The sequence below is a fragment of the Arvicola amphibius genome, chromosome 8, assembly GCF_903992535.2.
Source record: "Arvicola amphibius chromosome 8, mArvAmp1.2, whole genome shotgun sequence".
In the NCBI taxonomy this organism is placed as follows: Eukaryota; Metazoa; Chordata; class Mammalia; order Rodentia; family Cricetidae; genus Arvicola; species Arvicola amphibius.
Window position 1 is genome coordinate 17,782,817 of NC_052054.1, and position 15,150 is coordinate 17,797,966.

Here is a 15,150-nt window from a genome sequence, read left to right on the forward strand (position 1 = left end):
ATGGTTTTGGCAGTTGCGTTGTTAAATGTTAGGCTAAGAAGTGTGTAGAAATAAGGCCATGTTCTTTAAAAGGTCAAGAGATGTTTCTGTTTTTCTTGTTACCTCCCCAGCCCCACCCCCTGTGGCAGTAAGAACACCCGACTTCAGTGACCTTCTCTCAAATGAAGTCACCCAAGGTTCTTCTTCAAGAAAAATATGATGTCATATATGTTTTTATACATACAAAGACAATTTGAACAGTAGAAGTTCATTTCAAAGAGAAGTAACTGGAATGAATTGTTGGGGCCAGTAAACCAGCAAGAGGCTGGAGAGATGCTGTGCAATTTAGGGCACTGGCTGCTCTTGCAGAGGACCCAGGTTGGATTCCCAGCAACACACGGGAGCTTACAACTTCCTAACTATAAGTCCAATTTCAGGGAGATCTGACATCCTCTTCTGACCTTTGTGGGTATGATGCACACATATGTGCAAGCAAAACACCCACAGACAAATGATAAAACAAGCAAATCTTTAAAATTATTTATAAGGAGCAGTGAAAAAGGAAGGTTGGGACAGTTTAAGATTCGAGTAACAGTAAATGTTGTTTAGAAAAATTATATGCTCTGGTAAGCTTCTAACAATGGTCTCGCTACTTATTAACTCAAATCCAGTAACGTAACATTGCTCAACAATAAAGCCTATTCTGGTCGATAGAGATATTAAATGCAGCCCGTTTATATTTCTGCCTAATGCTGCCTTACCAAAGTAGCAAACACTGGGTGGCTTAAGATAATTTGATGTGGTCTCCCATATCAGATGCGAGTCAGAGGTCGGAAATGAGGCGAGCGCAGTTTCCTGTGTCTTGGGAATCTCAGAGGAGCTGTCTGCTCCAAGTCCTGCTCTAGCTGCAGGGGTCCCCAATAAGCCTGGGGAAAACAAGTCATTCTCTAATATATCTCTGTCTTTGAGCCCAAGTCTCTCTTCTTATGAAGCCTTCACAACGTACATAGGGTCTGCCCTCTTCTCATTTGTTACATCTGTGTAGATCGTCTTTCTAAATAAGATCCCATTTGCTGGCCTCAAATTCACCATGACACCAAGGATGACCTTGATCTTCTGGTCTCCCTGCTTCTGTGATATGCGCCTGCAATCCCAGCTCTCGGCAAATGGGATCTTATTTAGAAAAATCTTGATGGAATAAAATGAGAGCAGGCTGGCCCTATTCTCATATATGTATAATTTTTAAATAAAGTAATAGATTAGTATGCATTTCATATATAGTGTTATATATGAAAATGCTTTGAGAAGTAAAAATAGACATCAGCTATATAGTTTAATCTTCAACATAAACCAGAGCCCACTAGGGCCAATTATAGTGTTTGTTTGATTTTTAAGCAATTCTAATTTTAAAGAGAAGAAAACTTCTTCTACTTTCTAATTACCATATGGATCCACTAAACCTTAAAGGAAAGAGAGAGAGAGAAAAAGAGAGAGAGAGAGAGAGAGAGAGAGAGAGAGAGAGACAGAGACAGAGACAGAGACAGAAGGAGGGAGGGTGAAACCCTAAGACCCATCATGAGAACTTAGTGAAGTTACTTTTCCTAGTTAGACCACACAGTATTGTTGTATCCATATTAACAACCCGTCCATCAAGCACCAATTATTCTGAGGCCTTTTCCAAAGATGAACACTGAAAAAAATGATAGAAAGTTATTCTGTGGCATCTTACACGACAGAACCTGGTCACACACGGCCATGGAGAATTTGGAATGTGACCAGTGCAAATAGAGTGTAGATGTTTACTTCCTGAATTTCAATCTAAACATTACCAGCTAGTGTATTAAATGGTGTAGACCTACAGACATGGTTCATTAGTGAAATAAACAGTCATTGTTATGCCATCCTTCTCATTGCTTACTGCATTAACCAATAATTACATCGTTCATCTTCCCAGAAGGTAGAAATAATGCGTGGGGTGGACAGATTGTCTTTGCGCCTTTGTGATCTGTGCTCTCTCTCCCCTCCCTCTCTTTCTCTCTCTCTCTCCCTGCCTATCTCCCCTTCATTCTCTTCCCTTTCTTCAGTGTTGCTAAGGATTGAACCCAAGACCTTATGCATGGCGGGCAAGCCCTCGACCACACTCGCAGCATTCTGTGTACTTTGCTTGTAGCGTCCATTGAAGCGGATTTAGGAACCGTCACCCCGACCCTAACACAAAGAGAAGTGACAGAAAGAAGTGCCAAAGGCACTATTAGCAGTTGTCAACCGGTAGGCCATATGACCTTTCCCAGGGGTCACGAAGACTTTAGTGATGATGATAATGATGAGCACAGGTGGGAAAACTTCAACTCTGAATCTTCACATGATGGCAGCCTAGATTAATTCTCTCAGATCAAGAGTCCATGAGCAGACCATATAGTTACCAGGACAAGAAGGACATATGGTATTTTTATACAGTCATTTAAGAGAAAGGACCTTATCAAATGATATTCTCTGAAAAGAACAAAGCCTGGCCATCTTGGCTATGTGGGCATAAAATGGTATTGCCATGTATATGGTTTGAAAATATACAAAGAACAAAAATGAACATACAAACAAAATGACTGGGAAAAAAAAACAGATAAAGTAGACATGGAAGAATTGGCTTTAAAACATTGAAAGTGTCCCTGGAAATCAAATGGTAAGTGGTGATGACTATTTTTTTTTCTGGAAACTGAAGGCTAAATCTTTATACCCTAATCAAAATACTAGGTTTTTTTTGAAACATGTAGAACCCCATAAATAGAGAATAAAATGTATTTGTATTTTACTTGGTCATTTTGAAATGATTAAAAGCATGGGTCCTAACACTGTACACCCCTGGGACAGAATCTGAACTCTAACACTTGGTGTCTGACCTGTGGGAAATCAGTCAGCCTTCCTGGGATCCAGATCTCTTATTTGCACTATAAAGAATTTTAAAATTACTACCTCCTTTCTAGAGCTTGAGAGAGAGTAAATTTGCATATGAAGTGGTTGGCAGAGGTTTTTTGGCACTTGGGAACTGCTTTGGGGCAATGGTCTTTACCCTGTCACCTGTATTTTAAAGAAACGTTGATTGGCCAGTAGCCAGACAGGAAGTATAGGCGCGGTGACCAGGCAGGAAGTATAAATGGGGCAATGAGAATTCTTGGAAGAGGGAAGTTTCAGTCTGCAGTTGTCACCCAGACACAGTGGAAGCCAGACACAGAGCAAGCAAGATGTAACTGCCTCGCCGAAAAATGTACCAAGCCCTGTGGCTAACACAGACAAGAATTATAAGCTAATATAAATTATAAGAGTTAATAAGAAGCCTGAGCTAATAGTCCAATCAGTTTATAATTAATGCAGACCTCTGTGTCATTTCTTTGGAACTTAAAGACTGCGGGAACTGGGCAGGACAGACTCCTCAGTCAACAGGGAAGAGATATAGATTAACTAGAGGTAGTGATTTCTTTATCCTAGCGTTGTTTCAAACAGGTCTCCTGCTCTGTCATGTTTGGAAAACCCAGACATGTTTAATGATAACCTGTAGTCGCTCACTAACAGAATTCACCAGTGCTAATTGCTGCTGCTCCCACTTGTGACAGACATCCCACATAAAGAGAGGATCAGGCAGGGTCCTATGGGACGAGCTTCTCAGTGTGCTGTCTCCTAAGCTCAACTTTAGTCTTCTCCTACCCAGGAAACTAATTTCTGTGACTTTTCAAATGGCCAGGCATTAATTTAATTAACCCCAATAATACACAAAAGTATAAGTAAAGGGGGGGGATGCGTCTCCTGAAACCCCATCTAAAAAGAGCAAAACATTAGAAGCCTTCCAGGTTTTACACTGGAAAACATTCATGCTATTTTGTGCCTGGTTTTGTATTCAAGAATATCTTTCCATTTCATTTGCTAGAGATGCACGTGATCATTCTCATTGGGGCTCCATCCTTACACCACACAGTGGTGATAAAAAGTGGTTGTCAAAAAAAAACAAAACAAAACAAAAAAAAAACTAGCCTTTTGGTAAGAGCTTCACTCAAAGACTGTGGGGTCCAAGGAGATTTCAAAACCGAGTGAAAAAAATCACAGGCATTCATTTTTCTCTTATAAAGAGCCCAGAGAGAAAGAGGAGTGGGCCCAGTGTGCTCTGGGTGGCACACCCCATTCCCCACATGGCTAGAACTCATGGAATCTGAAACTTGTTGGCTTGAACTTTTAATAAAAGAGAACTGGTGGAACTCAGTATATTTTCAGGGCTTAAAACTTATTTTATCAAGATCTCAACCCTTGGTCTTGGCATCAAGAAGTTATTTCTGAGTGCTAAGCAAATATGAAAACTATGATCTGGCCTCCATCCTGCTTTCTTCTGCCAGGTGTGTTTATTCCAGAGGCCAGACATGCGTGAGCTCTTATCCTCCGGGTGCTACCATGGCTCTACCTAAGCTAGGGGTCTGCAGGCCTAAATGGTTAGCCTTCTGCCTCAGGAGACACTCCAGGGACCTTTATCTGGAAGGCTGTATTCAACATTTTCAGGGTTCAGTTTCACTGTGGCAGGAGTCAGAAGCACGAACAAAAATATTTCCACATACAAGAGTCTTTTAGCCCATCATTGTACACTTGTTATTAAGGTTTCTGTCTTACAAAGTCAAGTGGGCTTGAGGCGTCTGCTCAGGAAAAAAAAAAAAAAAGCCTGGGCAGAAGACTGTACTTAAAGTAAAAACCCCACCAACCTGCCAGTAGACCCATACAAAATGTCCCTACTTCTTCTGCCTGTCCTCAGGCCAGGGCACAGGCACAAAAGCACCACCTACCCTACTAGAGAAAAAAACACCAAGGTTAAGAATCCTTATGTGATTCTTCCTGTCTCTTTTCTCCTCCCTCCTGGGCAGGCTGTTGATCCAAGGGAAAATGTTTCACTTAAAATTTGAAAAAAAAAAATGTTTGATGACGGTGAGTCATCATTTTATTAATAAGTAACCTTTGCATAATAAGTCTTGCAGTGAAGACGGCACAGCAAAGGTCTGGGGGAATATTTTCCTTCACTCATGGCTTTTACAGGAACTACTCTTCAGTGTGGACTCCAGACACACGTTGTGAGCACCCTGGGTATCTGTGAGCAATACAGACTCTTAGGCCCTACTGCAGATCGTGGACTCAAACACCATATTCAAATAAGGTCCAGATAACTCTGATACTAGCACATATTTGAGCCCCGGTCTCACGGGAAGAACCTGGGATGAGAACAAGAAGTTCAAATTCAGATTCCAGCTCTGGGTTGCATAGTCCAATCCAATGGATTCAACGAGGAGGCATTACTTGCCTCTCTGAACTGAGGAATATACACGAACAAGAAATACACGTGTTAGATGAACTCCTGACCTTTGGCTCAGCATCCTCTGCATCCCTTTGCTCCTCTAGGAGACTATTTGCCTTGTTGTTGCTTCCCATTGGTGTCTCTGGTGTCTGTAACATCCAAAACAACTCCCACACAGCACCTCCCCACAAAACACCACACAATGGATCAAACAGTAGGACACCTTTCAATTGTGATGAACCATACTCCACAGATCATCAATAACCTTAATGCTAGTCCAGCAAGCACAGGCCTCTGCTGATTTACTGACTGTAACTGTTCAGTGTTGAGTGCTGTTTGGACATCCTATGCTCTAGGCAGTTATTTTTCTTTTCTTTTTTATTGATTTTATTGAGCTCTACATTTTTTTTCTGCTCCCCTCCCTTCTTCCCCCCTCCCCTTCAGTCCTCTCCCATGGTCCCCATGCTCCCAATTTACTCAGGAGATCTTGTCTTTTTCTACTTCCCATGTAGATTAGACCCATGCATGTTTCTCTTAAGGTCCTCATTGTTGTCTAGGTTCTCTGGGATTGTGAATTACAGACTGGTTTTCTTTGCTTTATGTCTAAAAGCCACTTATGAGTACATGTGATATTTGTCTTTCTGGGTCTGGGTTACCTCACTCAATATTATGTTTTCTAGATCCATCCATTTACCTGCCAATTTCAAGATGTCATTTTTTCCTGCTGTGTAGTACTTCATTGTGCAAATGTACCACGTTTTTCTTATCCATTCTTCAGTCGAGGGGCATTTAGGTTGTTTCTAGGTTTTGGCTATGACAAACAATGCTGCTATGAACATAGTTGAGCACATGATCTTGTGGTACAATTGAGCATCCTTTGGGTATATACCCAAAAATGGTATTACTGGATCTTGAGGAAGGTTATTTCCTAATTTTCTGAAAAAGTGCCATACTGATATCCAAAAGGGGCTGTAGCAACTTGTACTCCCACCAGCAATGCAGGAGTGTTCCCTTTACCCCACATCTTCTCCAGCTTAAGTTGTCATCAGAGTTTTTGATCTTGGCCATTCTGAGAGGTGTAAGATGGACTCTCAGAGTTGTTTCATTTTGCATTTCTCTGATGGCTAATGGCTAAGCATTTTTTTTAAGTGTCTTTCAGCCATTTTAGATTCCTCTGTTGAGAGTTCTCTGTTTAGGTTTGTAGTCCATTTTTCTCATGGATTATCTGTTCTTTTGATGGCAAATTTCTTGAGTTCTTTGTCTATTTTGGAGATCATCCTTCTGTCCAATGTGGGATTGGTGAAGATCTTTTCACATCCCATAGGCTGCTAGGCAGTTATTTAAGTTAAACTCTGCCCAGAAAAAGCTGATGCTCAGAATATTAACTGGTTTACATAGCGCCATACACAATGCATCTTCAGATATAGTTTTTCAAGGGGCGGGAGATGCAGCTACATTGCTAGGGTGCTCACCTAGCACACATAAGGTCCTGGGGTTAGATCCCAAGCATCACATAGGACCAAGTGAGGCCATGGATGACTGGCATCTCAGCATTCAAGAGGTGAGATTGAATATCCCAGGTCATCCTCAGCTACGTGAGTTCAAGGCCAGCATAGGCTGATAAGAAAATCTGTCTCTCAAAACAGCAACAACAAAAAAAAAAAAAAAAAAAAAAAAAAAAACATGAGTAAAATCTATTTTCAAAGCTCAGGCTTGAAGGTGTGGTGGAAGTTAAACATCATGTCTTCTCAACACTGTTACAACCGCACTTGGCAAATATTGCCTCCAGTAGTCAAATATTTATTAAAAAAAAAAAACAAGTATAAGGACATTCAGGCTTTCACAATCTAGCTAAAAAAAATCACCAACAGGTATATGGTGACCAACTTTGATTTTGTCAATGATGGCATCTTCCAAGAGCTGGCCAGCTATTACCATCACTTGCAACAAAGGGAAAATGTCATGTCAAAAAAGCATAAGAGAACTACGTTTAGAATAAGGAGATCCCACTGTATTACATGAATTTCCTCACATGCCAAGGCCATCTTCAACTTGGGTTGGTTTTTTTGTTTGCTTGTTTTACCCCCCATATTTCATCAAATTTGCATTTGACTTGCATGGAGCTCAAGAAAATAGAGAATTGAAGGAAAATTACAATTATTAACTGTTTGTCACCAAAAAAGTTAAGTGAAAATGCTCATAGGGTAGTGACGGGGCACAGTCAGTGGACTACACACGGGAGGACACAAACTGGGCATGAGTGGAGCAATCCATCCAGAGTGGGCCAGAGAAAATTTGATAGAAATGAGACGTGCCGTGGGAACTTCTTCAACCAACAGCCTTTAAGACACCTGCCCACTTTGGTGTGGTTTTATGTACTATAAATGCAGATGTAAAGCATGCGAGGGCCTCTTGGTTGCTGGATTTGGTTCCAGTTCCCAGGGCAAGCAGAAGACTGCAGATCGCTACTCTTTCTGTGAGTTTACCCCTAGATAAATAGACCTTTGTTATACTCCATTCTGGGCTAGTGTGGAACTCTTTTGTATGTCAATACAGATTCACCCCAAGGTCCAACACCATGGGGAGGCTCCATCATGCACCCCACATCAAGGCCCAAAGCAAACCAGTCAATGCCAAGGACAATGAGATAGGAATTCAGAAGAGGTTGACAAGGGTCTGAAGTGAGTCTCAGGTAACAATGCCCAGTTAAAGACTAAGTAATGTTATTTTCTTCCCCTGTCACTTTGGTCATCTTTAGGATCTTCAGGTTCCTCATCATTAAAGCTGAAGATTCTTTTGACACCATCCATCTACTGCTTGCTGTTAAACAACTCATGGCTAGAAGGGACCTCGCTGGGTTCACTGGAGGCCCGGGAGCTGCTAATGTATTAGCATATGAGCACTGCTAAGGGAAAAGCAGATTATGAGACAACAATGACCTTACCTTACTAGGAGGTGGCCCATGGTCATCCAAGTAAGTGGAATTTCCTAGGGGGAAAAAAGAACATTCAATGATAAATTTTTAGCTCCCAAAATAATTTGGTGTAAAGTCATTAAAAAAGAGGACATTCTAGACATATTTCTAGCCTACAAAAGTACCAAGGGAAATGGGGTAATTCATCACCGCTCTGTCCATTTGTGTTGATGTTACACATCTGGATAATTTTGGCAGGGGCTCACATGGGTAAACATGCACACAAGCACCTACAGGCAGAAACACATGACCGGCACCTATTGAATGTATTCAGACCACTGGGTCTGACGCTTTCATGAACATCTGTTACCTGAAGGACTGATTAACACACTGACTGCCCAGCCCACTCCCCCCGTTCAGATCCAGTGGCTCTGCAGCTGTGCAAGTTTCGGAACCAGGAATCAAGTGATGCAGGCACTGCTGGGCCTAGAACCAGACTTTGGAGAACTCGACCCTGTTTCTCCAGTTTGCCTTGCACCTGCCAGCTTCCTTCATCTTTCCAGCTTAGCTTGAATGTGATTAATAGTCTCCTGCTGGTGTGTTTTCACAGTACATGGTTATCGCTTCCTAATGAGCAAAAAGAGGTTCAGGAGGGCGGGGTGATGACTCAGTGGTATGAGAGAGAGAGTGTTAGCTACGCAGGCATGAGAAACTGAGTTTGGATCCGTGATGTGGAAGTCCCCTCTGTATGCTGTGATTACCATTAATGCATAAAGAAACTGCTTTGGACCTATAGCAAGGTAGAACTTAGGTGGGGTAAACTAAACTGAATGCTGGGAGAAAGAAGGCTGAGTCAGGGAGAAGCTAGGTAGTCCCCGCTGGAGACAGACCCTGGGCAGAACTTTACCTGATAAGCCACAGTCACATGGCGATACACAGATTAATATAAATGGATTATATAAATGGATTAGTTTAGGATATGAGTTAGCCAGAAAAACACTTAAGCTATCGAGCAATCAGTACTGCAAATGATATGGTTTCTGTGTGATTATTTCAGGTCTGAGATGCTGGAAACAAACCATTCTAGTGGAAATAGAGAGATCTAGGGTCAAGGAGAGACCCTGTCTCTAAACAATAAGGTGGAGAAACCATTAAACAAGACATCTCAGTGTCAACCATACATACCTGTACAGATGTCACATGTACACACACATACATGTGACTCAAAGAAGTTTAGAAACTTTGCTAAGTGCTTTATTTATAAATAGTGCTTTAACAGATCCAAATTTCAGAGGAAGATTAGAACTGCTCCCATTTAACAGAGGAAAAAAACAGAGACCTGAGGATTCCAGTAACCTGCTCGTGGTGACACAGCCATTGAACTTCAGACAGGACAGTGTGTCTAGGTATCTGCCTATCTGAGAAGCTAAGCATCTTGCCATCCTGATTATTTTGTAGCCTGGGCACTGCACATGTTACCATGTGACGCTGGATCATCTGGGGACATCTGCCTGGAATCTCCAAGCCAGCAGGAGAACTCAAGGACCCAGGGAAATCTCCAGCAGGGAATCAAGATGATAAAGTTTGCTACAGGAATAAACGTGAAAACACCAGAAGTGAAGGTATTATAAATAATAGATTGGGGAATATGATAAATGTCCTACTTTGAATAGATGAAAGGTACTTTGGACGGTACACCATAAAAATAACTTAGAAAATTGGAATAAAAAAGGAAGCAGAGTTTATGCCAGGGATCATTCAACTGGGGACATTCTTCCAAATTCAATAAATAAGCAGGGTTTGGCCCACAGATTTTTCCACCCTGAGTCATCATCGATCTCTTTTGTTTTGTGGTCTTCTGATTTACAACCCACCTGACATCCACAGGGACTGTACTCTAATTGGCCATGTGTGTATATAACCAGACAGCAAGGTCCACTTTACACCACGAGACACAACATAAATGCCTGCCATGGCATGACAAGGTGAGGGGAACCCTTTAAATGTGAACACGATGAACAATTTGTTAGAGGCTTATTACTGTGCCAAACCCCACCGGGCACATATGCGGATAGGAAGATCAATGTCAGACTTAATAAGAGAAGATATCTAAAGAGAGTTGCCTCTGTCTAGAAGACAGTATCCTACAATAATGCAACCAGCACAGCGCTCACTGTGGGAATGTGTCTTCCCCCAAATGAAGTGACAAATCCCTCACCCTCCAGACAGCATGCTTCCCGGGTATCCTGCTCTAAACTCAAAAATGGCTTCAAGAACAAAATGCTTCTATAATTCTAAAAGTTTCCATAGGAATTGAAGTTCATTAAAACTATCGATAAGGAACACGAAGTCCAGAGGTCCTGATGAGCACGAAGGATGTCCCTAGACCTTGGAGGGAAGTGGTAGGGCCATGCCAGCATGCACTTGTTCTCCCAGCATCCTCGTGTGTTTAGTCACCATTTACAGAACACTTACGATTCTATAGAAAGACATAATTGCCAAATAAGAAAGAAGTTTCTATCTTGACCTTTAGATGATATAATAATCTTGACCTAAGTAATGCTTTTTAACGATTTATTTCATTTGCATCTATGTGTATGGCTGTGTATCTACATATGTGTAAGGGCACATGTGTGAGTTCCCTTGCTGACCAGAAGATGGTACTGGATCCCCAACAGCCAGAGTTATGGACAATTATGAACTACCCAACGTGGGTGTTGAGAACCAAATTTGGGTTCTATACAAGAACAGTATATATTCTTGACTGCTGAGCCAGTCAGCCAGACCCTACCAGGCACTTTGAAAATATTTTTTCCCTAAAAAAGACCTTACAAAGGGACATAAGCATTTCACCTAGGCGACACAGCCAGTAGACACAGCAAAAACCAGACCCTTACAGTCTGACTATTATTGATATCCCACTCAGGAAGATATACCACATCTTAAGATTTATTATCTTCTTATCTTTCTCCTCCTTTTTCCTCCCTCCCTTCTTTATAGAAGACTTTCAAAACCAGTGTGCTGAAGGAGTAAGCCAACTCTAGTTAACCCTTCTTTCTACACACAGTAAGGAACAGGCCTCATCACTACCAACTCTTTTCCAAGGTCCTGTAATTGTGTTAGACCATGATATGTGTCCTTCTTTAGCTAATAATAGCCCAGAGGCACTAAATGTCTTCCATACACTGGCCACAGAGGTTCATGGGATGGGCGGGGTGGGGGAGCAGGGGTTAGCGCAAAGCTACCTGGAGACAGGTATTTCTATGATATGCACAGCCAAGTTCTCTCCTAAAGTGTGGCTGTAATTCCTTGGTATAGAGCTTTTTATCCTAGGATCTTAGACTTTTGAAACTGCCAGGATGTTTGAAAATGCAATAGGCAACTTGTTCGCTACAAAGATCAGAGGAAAACAATTTGTTATTAAAATTCATTGGTCAGAATAGGCTCCCAGATAACAAAGCTGATCGGCCTTGCAGATGGTTATATTCAGTGTGGACTCTCAGAGAGATAAGCAAGCATCCTAAGCCTTTCAGGGACTTTGAGTGTAGAGGTCAGGATATGAGTTCTGGAAAGGGAAAAGAGAATGGAAGGCTAAGTAGGACGGGTTTGGGACAGAGGATGTGCTCTTATTTGACACCACATTCACATTCATGTGCCTGTATACTCTAAATCCCATCCTACTCTTGCTGTCCTTTGTGACAGAGTCTTCTAAGGAAGCTTATCCACAGAGCGGAAGAAACCATCCACTTAGTATGTTCTTTCTAAGAGCATAGGAGCTACAGCTTGAACAGTCGGCAGGGTCTCCCATGGCGCATATTATCAGGGTCTCTCTACTTAGAAACTATTTTCAGCAATGCCTTATTTAAAAAAAAAAAAAACTCAGGTGAGGGCTGACACTAGGAACTAGGTGGCCAATGATTTGGACTTCTGGCTGCTTGCTAGGCTTTATCCAGATCTTGATTGGCAGAACCAACAGTCTAACCATACGAGAACCATTGAAGCTTTAGATGACCAGACAATGAATATGGAAAGCCAGACATATACCTAGCAAGCAGGCTAAACGTTGCTTTTGATGTAGGGAGCACCCCCAAAAGAATGACATTCTACTCAGATTACAATATTCTACATCCTCAAAGATTTCCATATGCACATTTGTAAAACAAGAACAACACTCACAGCTTGTAAGAAAATCATGAGGCTGACAACACTTGATGAAAATCCTGAGAACAATGTCTGTATGTATACAGTAGGCACCTAATAAGTACTCACTAGCAGTACTAACGGTTTTTCTAGTAATAGCAGCAGCAGGGTAGGAGCCACCTCTGTGCCTGTCCATCTTCTTCTCGGGGCTTTCATTCCTGACTGCACATTCCACTTGCTTAAGAGCTTTGCAGAAGTGCGATGCCAGGCTCCAGGCATTGAAACGCTGATTTAATTATTCTGGAAAGGGTCCCAGGCAGTTGGTATTTTTAAAAAGTTCCTTCAATGTCTGGCCAGGGCTGAGAGCCACTGAGCTACAACACAAATGAATATATTTCACAACTCAGGCCAAATCCACTTTTCTAGAAGCAAAGAAGGAATGCATCCTTTCCGGGCTCACCTTCACCAGAGGTCACCTCCATCGAGGGTGATGAGAGATTCCTACACACACATCAGGTCAAAGGTGAGTGCTGATGGACCAGGCGTGATCACAGAGCTACCAGCTGTAGGGCTGGTGACCAAGCAGGTTGAAGTAACACCTGCCCCAGGTGGTGTAAAGAAATTCCCTGAAAAGGTACCAGCAAAGGTCACCTCAACGCTTACTCTAAACCCTTCCCACACTCCAACATTCCCTGTAAAAGAGCACTTCAGCGTGCACAGTTCCTGCAGCTAGTATGCAGCTCTGCGAACCCCTGTGCTCAAGTTCAATGAGAAGGTAAGTGAGTAAATCCGTCATCTGCCTGGGGTTTCCCAGACTCAGCGTGACTTAACAAGCCAGGGCACTCACATACGATCCTCAGACACATTTTGTTTGTATCCATAAGATCTTGAAGAAGTCCCCTGGGAAATCTAAAGCAAAGACACTTGTGAGCGTCAACCCAAAGAGCCACCTCCTGTCTCCAGGCTGTGGAACTGATGGCGAGGAAGCAAAGGAACTTAAGCAGCATAGATGAGCCAAGTGCTGTATCTGAGGATGCTCGAGAGAACAACACAGTCATAAGAAGCTGCCAGACTGTTGGCCTGGGCTAGCGAGATGGCTTAGCCATTTAAAGGCCAGGTTCACAGTCAAACTTCAGACTTGACAACTCAACGGATATCTCAACGCTGTATCAGACTACAGCAGAGGTTAAACAGCTGTACTTGCTCTTATGCTGGAGGAGAAGTAGAACAGACTCCCCAGGGAAATGATGTAATGCCTTAGGTAAGACAGCACTAGGGGAACTGAGGGGTGACAGAGCACAACAGAGAGCAGAGCTGCCGGCTCCAGAATCAAAGGACCTGGTTCGAATCCCAGCCCTACCCTGGAGCTGAGTTACCTGGGAACGGCACTTGGTAGTTATTGCTGTTTGAGATAAAAACGCCCGTTTGTAATGCAAAGACCTTATGCCACAGTTAAGAAAATTAACCATATTAAATGCAAATATACATTTCAAATTAAAGGTAAAATTAAATCTATTAGGTACAGAACACACAATAACTTCTGAAACATGACAAACCCTCAATGAGGAGTCATTGTTCTTTTTTAACTATTTTTTAATTAATTAATTAAATTTTTACATACCAATCCCAGTTCCTCCTCCCTCCTCTCCTCCCCTGCTCCCTCTCCCCCATCCCTACTGGGTCACCCTCTACTCTACCAGTGTGGACCCATTTGTCAACAGCATTATTTATATTTGATATAAAAGTGTGGAAAATTCCAAATCATACTTGTTAAATGATATATGTTTTTGGGAGGATGGTTGTGGTTCACTGAAAAACAATGCCTGCTAAATTGACCTTACCCCACCCTTTTGCTGTCTTTATAGAGGTACCATGGCAACCACAAAGAAAGAACTCACGGTCCCTCCTCTGACATTACCCAATCTTATCACTTACTCTTTGCTCTTAGAATTGCATTTATTACTCAAAAAAAACAAAGGAAGTCTTGAAGCTAGTGAAGTAACTTATAATTTGAAAAGTGAGCATTAATATAATCTCTTGATGTTTTCCATTATTTTCTAATATTATCTTGATAGGCCTCTTAAATTGTACCCTTTCTTAAGCAATTATTTGAGCTACCCTCAGCAACGTGCTAATGAACTTGTACAACCTCGAGGGATATAATTTATTCTTGACTCTGGATCTCACATTAGCAGATCTATTTTTGCCTGAGCAGGTCCCTGAAGAATCAAAACATTTAGTACCCACTCCCTGAATAGAAACCCTGGTATGCATTAGTGTCAATATCAGAAAGCCGCCTCCAGGCCATGGCAATGCAGATCAAACACACGCAGCTCCTCTCACACCTTCCTTCCCCAGGTCCCGTGGAAACCTGAAATCCTCTCTGCGTTTCTCCAGAACAAGCCATTGCACACAAGATTCTGGTTACTGACCACACAAGTCTCACATGGCTGCGTCTCCCCTGGGAGTCTGGGCCTTTGATACGATACTATTTATGAAGGAATCACTGTGGAAAGGAACACTGCAGCCCCAGCGTCATGCTTGCCATATATATATATATATATATATATATATATATATATATACTAATATATATATACTAATGCCCCACTTTGCACCTCTGACCATGGGTTCTGTTTCTCCAGGAGGTCCTTTTCAGCACGCATCAGCTGCCATCACAATGTACCAGAGGTCTCCAGTCGATGCATTTCTTATAATTTGAGAAATTTCTTGCTTAGCACAATTTAAGCTTTAATAAAACAATATTCCACTGAATTAAAACAAGTGGCCTTATTAC

The 15,150-nt window shown here is 42.0% G+C and overlaps 1 protein-coding gene across 1 annotated transcript in view; it reads right to left on the minus strand.

Moving 5' to 3' along the window:
• Positions 1-15,150, minus strand: part of Ust (uronyl 2-sulfotransferase) — a 274,167-nt gene that overhangs the window by 152,896 nt on the left and 106,121 nt on the right. The window contains exon 2 of the mRNA XM_038339559.1: positions 8,244-8,287. Within this exon, the coding sequence (XP_038195487.1) occupies positions 8,244-8,287 (44 nt within the window). The remainder of the gene's footprint in view (positions 1-8,243; positions 8,288-15,150) is intronic.